Below are 12,500 nucleotides of genomic sequence, written 5' to 3'. Positions count from 1 at the left end.
TTGTCACTTGGAAAGGATTAGTAATGTTCAGTCGCAGGATTCAAAAGTTTCATTTAGCATTTGTTGAGACTGTAATGCAAAACACAGCGAGTCGCTTAATTCAGATTCCGCAGATCAACATGGTCGGTCTGCTGTTGAGTTCTGTGTATCCTCCGATTTTTTTTTAGTTAACTGAGGAACCAACACACATTTCTGGTAACAGATTAGACCTCATATCGTGAAGTGCAAGGTCTGAGAGTTCATAGGCATTTTCGACCATTGTGCTATTGAAATAGACATATCTGTCAATCAGATTATTTCTAATGCCACCAATGGAATAACGGTCTGGATGAAATCTAGAGCCAACTGGGATCGCATCATTGAAGCTTATTAGGCATTTAATATTTCAGATGCTATAGCAGATCCAGATTCCAAGAACAGGTAAAATGAGATACTGATGGGTATTTTAATAAGGTATTTCCCTAGAAAGGTTATCAAGATTAGAGCAAATGACCAGCCATGGTGTAATTTTTGACTCACATCTTCCTTTTGAGAAACCTCTAATGAAAGTGTCACCAAATGCCACATGGGAGTTAAGTATAGTACATAAGACCTCTTATATTTATAACAGTGCAACCTGTTTTGGGTTATCTGTCTTCTTTTAGACACAGTGGTTCGTGGTGGTACGTTTCTGTTTCCTAACATTAGTAATTAAGACTTGGACCATCGATGGATGATCTCTTCTTTGTCAGTTTTCTTGAGTTGTATTTTAACAGATCTTTTACATTCACAATTGATCCCTAATCCTCTTTTCCTGCCGAGATCGACCGGTTTTGCTGAACAGCAGCACCAGTATGGAGTAAATGTGCCTTGCTGTCGAACTTCTCGGTTCCTGAGGTCCGTTGGACTGTAGAATAGTCTCTCTGAGGATGTTGTGCAATTAGAACCTCAAATGTTCAAGCGCAGATGCAGTGAATTACTACCCTAAAAGAATTCTGCTTTTAATTTACGGACATTTTTATCAATTTACTTTTTAATTTGTTAATTCATTTTTTTTAGTAACTGGTCCCCTCTTTCTGTATTTCCTATTACCTTCTGTATCTTCTTTCAATAAACATCATATTCCTTGGAAGCTTTAATTTCAAGTCAATGACCCCTTTGGGTTTGTTCCATATGAATAGGGTTCATCTTCTGAATAATAATAAAAATGATGGAAATTATAACAGTCAATATACTGTATATGTCATCCAGTCGATCTGCCTTCCTTTTCCTTAAACGGTACCTGGCGCTTTTTTTTTTTAGTTTCTTTTAAAATTTTTTACACTTACTTTGTTTGTTAGTGTTAAAATGCCGCGAGACTTCGCCATCTGATGCCCCTTGCTTTGTATTCTGCTCTGGAAGATATATATATATATATATATATATATATATATATATATATATATATATATATATATATATATATGTGAGTGTGTGTGTGTGTATATATATATATATATATATATATATATATATATATATATATATATATATATATATATGTGTGTGTGCGTGTGTGTGCGCGTGTTTGTGATCAGCCTTGAAAATAAAAGATAAATGATGTGGAATTCACTGGAAGAAAAAACTGCTTTTACAATATAACTTCCATTTTATTTTCTGAAATTGTTTATCATCAACTAAAATCAGTCAGGTTTCGTATCCTTATAATTTCTATTGCACCAAACCTTCATATTTCTCTTCTTTGACTTCAGGACACCATCTTGCATCTGCATTGTATTTATTCAATTTTTTCCCTTTTTACAGATTGCATGAGCATTATACTTGTCGAATTTGCTCTAAGCAATGTCAACGTATCATTCAAATAGTTATTTGGTATAGGACGTATGTCATTCTTAGCCCTATGGGCTCACCGTCCAAGAATAACATGCGAAATTTACTCAACGGTTATGAACTGGCTTACGAAAAGATTTCAATTTTCATATCAACAAAGCTTGCGCACTCCAGTGAAAAGTCTCATAACACTAATCTTCCTCATAAATATGAATGGGCAGGGTCAATTTGTCTACGCAAACAGTGAAAGGGCAGATATATTCACAAGCCCATAAGCTCTCTCTCTCTCTCTCTCTCTCTCTCTCTCTCTCTCTCTCTCTCTCTCTCTCTCTCTCTCTCTACTCTTCAGGGTTCATCCGTATGACTAATGTTTCGATACAACAAATAATTTCAAGAAAGGTGGATTTTGTAGAGGCTACAAACACACACACACATATACACACACACACATATACACACATATATATATATATGTATGTATGTATGTGTGTGTGTGTGTATGTATAACTGAATCACGAAAATGTGGAACGTGATGAGTATAAAAATAAAGACAAAATCCACGAAGGATAGAGATACAATGGAGTGCTACAAGACCTTTCGACTTATAGTCCTTTACTTAGCAGACTATACATATAATATATATATATATATATATATATATATATATATATATATATATATATATATATATATATATATATATATTTATATACATATGTATATATAAATGTATATGTATATAAACATACATACATACATACATAAACTATGTAATATATATATATATATATATATATATATATATATATATATATATACATATTTATATAAACATAAATGTATGTATGTAAATAAACATACATACATACATACATATAATATATATATATAAATATATATATATATATATTTAAATATATATATATATATATATATATATATATACAAATATACATATGATATAAATGTATGTATTATAAACATACATACATACATACATATATATATACATATATATTCTATATATATATATATATATATATATATACATATAGAAAACATGGTTACAATTAAAACAGAACTTTACAAAATGTCATTTAAAAGTGCAAATCTTGACATGGGGTCTTTCACAGAAGTTCCTGTTCTACATTGTTTTAAAGAAATATGATCAGAGTTGCTGTAGAAAAATCTTCTCCCTTCTCGCCTGTTGACTAATTTTCTAAACAAACTGAGACCTCCGTAGAATTAACTCACTTTCCTAGACTTTTTTTCTCATCATTAAAACGTTGGACTCTTCGCTCTACAGTGTTTTATCAAACTTGTGTAGCTATTTGTTTTTTTTTTTCTACTTTCCCTTCCAAAGTTTCCTAATCATATTAGGCTAGAAGTTGGAAAGAAAAAATATCTGGGACATTTCACACTGTACACAAAGAAAGCGAAGTTTTTATTAGTTCCTAGAACTGCTCAATAATTTTTTACTATAATTAATTTTGACATTTGAAAGGATTTAAGAAGGCAAAATCCTATCTTTGTTTTTATCTAAAATTCAGAACAAGCAATGCTTCTGAATTTAGTACAAATTGCTTCTGAATTTAATACACACAAGAGGAGCACACATACATAGGCATACATTTATTTTTACTTTTCTACATTAAGGTATTAGTGTCCACAAAACTGTGAAAATCATTAATGTTTTCCTGGTTCCAAGTAGAGCATTTTTTCAAAATCTGAGCAACCTCATTATTTTATCGCTTTAAAACGTATGAAATCACTAATATCTGATAAATCTGAATTTTTTAAAAGAAAAAATGAATCTATTTTCAACCTTTTTAGTATCATTTAAAATCATTTTTTCAGTTTTAATTTTCTCTCATGCTTAATCATTCCAAAATTTTATTTGTAACGAAAGAAAAAAGAATCTTTCATATACGAATGTGGTCTGTTAGAAAGTCCTTTTCGAAAATAACTAAAAAACAAGGAAAAAATGCGCCGAAGTTTCTTCGGCGCAATCGAGTTGTCTAAACAGCGTATACTGCTGTATGAAAATCTCAGCCACGGCCCAAGAAACTCTCATCCGCAGCCCATGAAACTTCCAGCCACAGTCCTTTGGTGGCCTGTGTTGTTGGCATCTGTAGGAGTACCAGACGCACGATCATGGCTAGCTTTAACCTTAAATAAAATAAAAACTACTGAAGCTAGAGGGCTGCAATTTGGTGTTTGATGATTGGAGGGTGGATGATCAACATACCAGTTTGCAGCCCTCTACCCTAAGTAGTTTTTAAGATCTGAGGGCGGACGGACAGACAAAAAGCAACCTCAGTGGTTTTCTTTTACAGAAAACTAAAAATGAAAAGAAAGCTGATTGTCCTTCATTCAGTACAGTCACTTTAATGAACTGGAAAGGTTACAGTTTAAAAAAAAATAATATGATGCAATAGAAAGGCTGAAACCAACTATGCAGTTGCTCAACGTGCGTGGGAAAATTATTATCAGCTACAAATTACGAACTCAGTGGTGAACATAAGAGTTTTGACAGAAATATGAGCTGAGTATATAATTCAGTCTCTGAATAACTACCTGAAGGGCGAAATTAATTAGAGCTGAATTAGTGGCTTGGATAAACATGAACTTTAGTTGAACAATATTTAGGTTTTTCATTTCCTCACTCTATGTATATCTATATCTATTACAAGTACTATGGTGCCCAAGTTTGCTTAGTCTGATAGAAGCCTTTGACGACAAATTACAGTATATGACAAATATCTCGTTTCAACAGTAGCCTAATTCAGTATGGCAAGACAGACACATGCACACACACACACACACACACACACACACACACACATATATATATATATATATATATATATATATATATATATATATATATATATATACACTGTGTATATATATATATATATAAAAGCAAGAGTAGGCGACTACCAGCAAGACACATCAGTGTTAACTGGTTTCCCTGGTCCACCCTCACACTGATATATATATATATATATATATATATATATATATATATATATATATATATATATATATATATATATATACATATATCCATATATATATACATATAAATATATATATATATATATATATATATATATATATATAGATATATATATATATATAGATAGATAGATAGGTAGATAGATAGATAGATACATTGGTGGATAAGCTAATCACTTCAAACCATTTATCCAGGCATTTCTTTAGGAGTGCAAATGGAAGTTTAGTTCAGTTCAAACATACGTGTTACTGCTGAATTTAGATACTTATTAGAGCGGACTAGACCCATCCTCAGAATAGCATCATATTTTTTTAGCGCTTATCGTTTTAGGCTGAATTATTTATTCAGACTGCACTGGTCTCTTTTACAGATACATATATATTTTTCATAGCCTCAGTGAAGCCATAATATCTTCCCGACTTCATCACGCTTTCTTGTATGCGTTTATCACTACAGCTCAGCTGGGTCTTCATAGCAAAGGGCATTACACGTCTCTGGGACCTATGTTCGCAGTGTCGAGTGCTGCCTTGGAGAGTGAAATTGTCTCTATTTATTTCGGATTGGATGAAATGGAAAGGGATGTGGGATGCATAACAAAAAGTAGGTAATACTAGGTAGGCTGCTGTTGCAAATAGTATGTCGTCTTCTAGTGTCAAGTTTAATACTACTCATTTTGTAAGGAATTTTATCGTGGTCACAGCTAAAATGTGGAACAGTATGCTTAGGGGAGTTGTGGAATCTTCTGATCTTCAAGTGTTGAAGCGAGAAGCAAATTTATACCTTCTCTCTGCTGACGCCTCCTGAATTCAGGTGTATCGGTTTCATTTTCCATTTCCTCATAATTATTTATTTATTTATTTATTTTTATTTATTTATTTATTCATTTATCACTTTTTTCTATAATTGTCCCTCCCTCTTTGGATCCCTCTTGGGTTTACATTCTGGTGACTCTGTCCATAAGGGTTTTCACCTGAAGATTTTAAGAAAGAAAGAAAAGTGGCATCCCAGTCAAAGAAGAGAGGAAGCAAATATCTATATTTGGGACGTGAAAGATGGATTTTCCTTTTCCTGGCAAAATATTTTCAGAAAAAATTAAATCATATAAATTCTATAGCAGAAACTTTCTCATGCAACGACCAGCAAAGAGGGCAAGACAAGCGCTATATTCTATTTCGAATACAGATAACAAGAAAATGAAAGGTCATGGCTGCAGTTTCTAAGTATTTCATTAAAAACAGAGTGTCGCGATGTAAGAAATATATACTGAGCATGAAATCAGTTCATTTTGCAATCAGGATTGATAATTCATCATCGCAAAAGGAATAGTCTCATTAGACCGGTAAAGGTAAATAAAAGAATATCGTGATTTTTTATGTCATTCGGGGAAACTTTAAGCAAAAGCTATTAACTTCAATTTCAATACAAAAATGAAATAGTCAGACCGACAAGAATCTTCACAGAGAAACAAGTTGTACATACATTCGATAGACTCAGAAAAGGAACATTAATAAATAGAAATTTACTGAGATTCGTCTCCTCTCTCTCTCTCTCTCTCTCTCTCTCTCTCTCTCTCTCTCTCTCTCTCTCTCTCTCTCTCTCTTCGTACCTGTGTGAAAGGGCAAGGTGTACGTAAAATAAGAAAAATAACAGAATTTAAAAAGGGTATGGAAATTCGGGCCAAGGGGATTAAAGCAGTATTTAGGAAGGCTTACAGCTTCGTAACGTGAAAGGTGGTGTTTTTCTCAAGTGAAGGCCAGCAGAATTATTTCATCAAAGGAAGTCCACTAGATTCAGAAAGTTGGAGGAGATAAACATAAAAATACGCATTCATTTTTACAAACATCCATAAAAATAGATAGACAGGAAGGTAAACAGATAGATAAAGAGACTGCTGAAAAAGATTAGATGTTTAATACTTAGACATGTGTTCATATCTAAAGACCTTTTAATTGTATGTAGGTGCAAACAGACAATAAGACTAACAGGTGAAAATGTTAATATACAACATAAACAAATTAGCAAAGACTCAGTAAATTATTCCATAAACAATATTGATAAGAATACAACAAACTTTAAACAACAGCAAAATATAATGCAACCCAACATCAGACAGACAAACTACCCTGAAAAATCTAAGCCATAAAAACAGTATGTAACGACACGCCTTTCCCTCGCTACTCGCACGCATTTTCTTTCCAACAAACAGAGGCTTGAGGAGTTTTACCTCTTCTTATTTTGTCCTTAACGCCCCGAGATTAAATTAACATATCAAAGGATGAAGGATAACGCACTGCAGATTTTTATTGAAGCCTCTTTGAATCGTCACCTGCAAAGAGGATCGAGGATGATCAAAGGACGAATGAATAAATCTCAAATGGCATTAGGGCGAAAGGAAAGAGAGAGGCGAGGAGGCGTTGGAAATTCAGTTATTTACGAAGCTAGTTCTGCTTCGGTGGCTGTGTGGCAGCCCATGGATTTTTTAATAGTATCGCCACTATTTCCATTTATACACACACACACACACACACACACACACACACACACACACACACACACACACACACACACATATATATATATATATATATATATATATATATATATATATATATATATATATATATATATATATATATATATATATTTCCTGTGGCACCCACACGCGATGAGTAGGGCCCAGATTAATTCACGCCAGCACATTCTGTCCTGGGCTAACTCCTCTAGATCTGCCCAACACTCATCTCCTGCTTTTTGCCTCATTGTCCTCAGCCACGTTTCCTTTGGCCTACCTCTACCTCTTCTACCAAGGGCAACCCACCCCGATGTACTTTGGACTATTCCCTTTCTTCTATGCATATGGCCTGGCCACTTCCAGCATGAGAACCTAACGTACTCATCGACCGGCTGCACCCCCGTTATTTCTCTGACTCTGCTATTTGATATCCTATCCCTCCAATTAATTCCTAATATTCTTCTGAGCACCTTATTTTCAAATGCTAAGAATTTATTATCCGAAGTCACCGTGACTCATGCCCATAAATCAAAATACTCCTAACCATTACCTTACAAATTTAGATTTTTGTATGAACAGAAAAATAGCTATTATTCCAAATATTTTCAACTGTTCCCATTGCCTGATGAGCCTGTTTTAATCTTTCCATAAATTCTGTACTTAGAGAAACATCCTTATCCAAATAAGTACCTAAATATTTAAAATCCACTTGCTCTACAACCATGCCTTCAATTAGACAATCCTGTGCATTTTCAATATTCATATTCATGATTTCAGTTTTTCCACTATTTATAACCAAACCAACCTTTCGACCTTCAGTCACTAGACATCCAACACTCTCTGCATCTTTTCTGGTCCCTCGCAGATCAAAACTATATCATCAGTATAATCTAAGTCAAGAAGCTTTCCATTTTCTCCCCAGGGCATACCTGCATCCGTTTCTCTTTTAACACTTCTCATAACGTAACCTACGACCAACACAAACAACAGAGGAGACAGAATGACACCCTGAATCACACCAGACTTAACTTCAAACGGATCACTCAAACACCCATCAACCATCATTTTACAAGATGTGCCCTCATGCATGTTCATAACAACGCTCACAAACTTTTCCGACATTCCATAATGCCTCATGATTTTTCCCACAGTCAGTCTCGAAATATTATCAAAGGCCTTTTTAAAATCAACAAAACAAAGAGTTAACGGAGTTTTCATTTCATTAGCTTGCTGCATTAAATGCCTAACTATGAAGGTCTGATCACTGCAACCCCGCCCCTTTCTAAAACCCGCCTGTTCATCCCTCAGAGTACCATCAACCACTGGCTCCAACCTATTCCACAATATTTTACTGAAAATTTTCAAGGCTACAGGTGACAAAGTGATTCCCCTCCAATTACCACAACTACTCAGATCTCATTTCCTTGGAACTTTCATGATCACATCATTCTTCCAACCTGATGCTGTTAACCCTGTCATCCATATCTCATTAAATATATATATATATATATATATATATATATATATATATATATATATATATATATATATATATATATATATATATATATATGTGTGTGTGTGTGTGTGTGTGTGTGTGTGTGTGTGTGTGTGTGTGTGTGCGTGTTTGTGTGCGCGTGCGTGTGTGAGTGTGTGTGTGTCTAACAAACTTTTTGTCACATCATTTTCTTATTACAAGCACACTGACGAATATTTTTATTTAGTACCTTTTTATTCCGGATAATCAGTTCCTTTTTTTAACATATTTCTGTAAATGTATTTCCTCCCGTTCAAGAAATAACTGTCTTCTTCTTCCCAGCTTGTTCCCATTTTTATATGGGGTCGCCGTGATGCCTTCTTTTGAAGGACTTTGATTTGGCTTTTGGGGTAGACTTTGTAGTCCCGATCGGCTGCCCTGCCTGACATCACTTAGACCCCGGTATTGTGTACATGTATTGTACCAGTTCACCAGCGCTCTTTCTCCCAGCAGCGAGGAGTTGTTACGCGGTGAGGTCGATAGTCGAGACGTGTGAGGTGTCTGTTATGTTTTTAGAAGATGTTGGAGTGGCTTTGTTTGTGTGTGTAGTAGTCTGTAACACCCATTTGCTTTTAAGCAAACCTATCCGTTGATTATATACATAATCCCGGGGTGTCTACGCGGATAGCAAAGTGTCCACCTCTCTGACCGGTCGGCTATTCAAGAAATAACTGTAAAAGTAGAATTAAAGATAATGTTTCAGTAAAAAAAAAAAAAAATTCATAAAATTTTTTTTGAGTTGTTTAATGTAAAGCACTAAACCGAAGAAAAAAGTTTTGTATGAGGTGAAGAGAGGTTTTATAAGCAAGCAACGAGAAATGAAGAGCCTAACTTCCAAATCTACTCTGTTCTTTAATAAAGAAGAAGTATAGGAGAGAAAGAGAAATAGACTCATCACAAAGGAACAAACAGAACCGTCTCAAAAGGAGGGAAGAAAAAGACGTAATATATATTCTCTAAAAGAATTAGTTCTATTTTTCAGTAATATTGGGAGTGAGAGCAGAACCGTTCTTTTCCACTAACCTCGAGATGAAAGCTAACTATGTGCACATTCGAATGCTACCGCTAACAAGAATTGGCTTTTAAGATATTTATTAGTGGAAATGTAATCCTCTTCAGCTACGTACTCTTTTATACTGTTTCTCTGGATACTCTTAGTGGGGATTGAAGTACTATTTCTTTCTATCTTTCTGAGCTCTCACAAGAGAGCATCAAAAAGCAGATGGTGTAATTAGCAGAAGCGGAGTGCGTGGAATGAATTATGAAAGAAGAGCGTCTTTTTGATTCGTGGCTGATGAAAGCTAGGTTGCTGGAATGCAAATCTACTTGAAAATAGAAGAAAAAGGAAACGTTTGTGATTATGCTTGTTTGAAGTTGAAAGGAGAGCCAATTACTGGATATAGTTGTGAGATGAGGTGCCTGGTGTATATCTGTTCATTGTTATTAATTTTTTTTACAGTAAAAACAAATAGAATATAGTTGTTGTTGGAGAAATGTTCAAAATGTGGATATGAAATGTAATCAACACAAATATGTATTACAAGAATGAACCGAGGGAGCATGCAACGGAGAATGGAAGGAAGAGTAGTTTGCGTTATAGACAAAAGTTCCAATGTTTTACGATGTACTTTGATCATTCTTTTACACAGTTATTAAACAAGAAGGAATGTTTCGTGATACAGGGGTGTAGGAAGAAGGAATAAATGCAGTAAATAGCGAGGGGATGAAATTGGAGGTCTGATAAAAAAAATAAAGATAATTGACGAGAAGTTGCATGACAGAAAACACGAACGTGCGTAGCTAGACAAAAGGATGTCCTGGTAATCGCACACAAATTGAGTAAAAAAAAAAAAAAAACAATTACTGGTAAAGATGTTCCAGTACTTTGCAGAGCAAAATAAACTAAAGAGTAGCAAATTAAGGCAAATAAACGTGTTAACCAGAGGTAAATCTTAGATTGAAAAATACAAATGAAGAGAAACTTTCTAAATGAAATTCAGTCTTTTGCTGATATACTGAATGTCCGAAGAAACGTTGAGAATGAATGTAGAAGAGGGGCAGTTCAGGGAAGAGATTAACGTAAATGTAACATTGTAAACTCAAGAGCGTAAATTTAAGAATGCTTGACAGGAAGAAAGGTTCTTTTGTAGAAAAGGACAATGTGATAGGAGCAAAAGTACCATCGGGGCATTTTACTGATGAATATGCAGTGGAAAGTGCATGGCAGAATTTTCAGTGAAAAAGTAGGAGAGAAAAAAGGTATCAATGGGACGGTATGAATTCAGAAAAGAATGAGGGTGGATGACTTCAGCAATTGCTACGAAATAATTGTGTGAGAGCCTTGAGCTTAAAAAAAAAAAAACTATATAGCATGTGTTAATGTAGAAAAAGGTTAATAATGGGATAAATAGAAGCAATGCTTGAGGATGCAGTATATCAAGATAATCAACTATGAGTAATAAATGTTATGATGACATTAAAAAAATTTATGAGGACACGCATACAGGGGCGGACGAGACTGACTTGTTTTTTTGTAAGGAGGAATATAAGGAGAAAGATGTAATTATCTTCATCATAAATTAATATGCCTCATGGGTGAACTGAGAGGATTAATATAAAAGATATAAGATGAAGGTGAAAAATTGTGGGTAAGAACAGGAATTGGTAATGAAAACTAGTGATTGGAATTAGTAGATGATATGATATGAATTAGGGATAATGAGGGAAGCTGCAGAGGCCTGTGCAGGAATTACGAGTACCTTTAAATACTAAATAGTCTATTTTACTTAAAAAAAATAGCAGAATTCTCAAAGCAGATGGAAAACCCGGAAAATAATGCTATGATTGTTCATATGAAAAATAGGGTAATAACATTGATTGATTCATACTTGCTTTTGGAAATTAATGTAATGGGTGCCAACGAGAAGAGAAAAAGGCTTCATTGCAGCAAAATAAAAAGAAACAAAAATAGTAAACAGATTTACTACATGAGAAGAGAAGAGAAGAACAGAGGCAAAATGAAATTTCCCGAAGGGGTTGTTGATCCGTTTCATCTCTGTGGGAGAAGTGTTAATGTTTAATGCAAATTAAAGAAAGGATTACCATTTACTCAACATACCCAGAGTAAGAAACGTTAAAATGCTAATAATGTAGACACTGGCCTTAGATGTTTCAAAATCAACAGGAATGAGAAGATGGATAAACTGATTCTGAGTTGCTTTGGTAAAGTAGACACGATGGGGCCAAAGAATGCGTGGGGAAAGGTGTTGAGGGGGGAGAATTATTTGAGGGGGTTGGAGGAAGGGGGAAGGGGCGTTGAAGGGGATGAGGGCAAATATGTTAAACAAAAAAGTGTTAGTGTTTAGCAGTAGGAGATTTTTCTCGAGGCAGGTAAAGCTTCTGTATGAGCAGCCTTTTATGTAGGCACAGTACATGAAGCAGCTGATCTCTAATAGTGGTCTGCACAGGGGCTGATTTTCAGCAGGCAGTTACTTATGAATATGAGTGTGGTGGTTTCTATTCATTGTAACCGCACCAAATTATGGGAGATATAAAGAATTTTACTGCTAAACGGAATATATATTTAGTTGATAGGCTTGTCGTATTTTCGGAGACTCAAT

At 34.4% G+C, this 12,500-nt stretch overlaps 1 protein-coding gene across 1 annotated transcript; it reads right to left on the bottom strand.

The window, feature by feature from the left end:
• Positions 1 to 8,165: 8,165 nt before the first annotated feature.
• On the bottom strand, positions 8,166 to 8,480 carry LOC136837595 (uncharacterized). The gene has a single exon (XM_067102472.1). It carries the CDS (start codon positions 8,478 to 8,480, stop codon positions 8,166 to 8,168), a length of 315 nt encoding a protein of 104 aa, XP_066958573.1.
• Positions 8,481 to 12,500: the final 4,020 nt, after the last annotated feature.

This window comes from Macrobrachium rosenbergii, chromosome 59 (assembly GCF_040412425.1).
Source record: "Macrobrachium rosenbergii isolate ZJJX-2024 chromosome 59, ASM4041242v1, whole genome shotgun sequence".
NCBI lineage: Eukaryota > Metazoa > Arthropoda > Malacostraca > Decapoda > Palaemonidae > Macrobrachium > Macrobrachium rosenbergii.
Note: the sequence above shows the minus strand (reverse complement) of the source record. Positions and strands in the feature narration are given on the sequence as shown.

Excerpts from the sequence above, each read along its gene's own strand:
- LOC136837595 (XM_067102472.1), bottom strand. The coding sequence starts at position 8,480 with ATGAGGCATTATGGAATGTCGGAAAAGTTTGTGAGCGTTGTTATGAAC.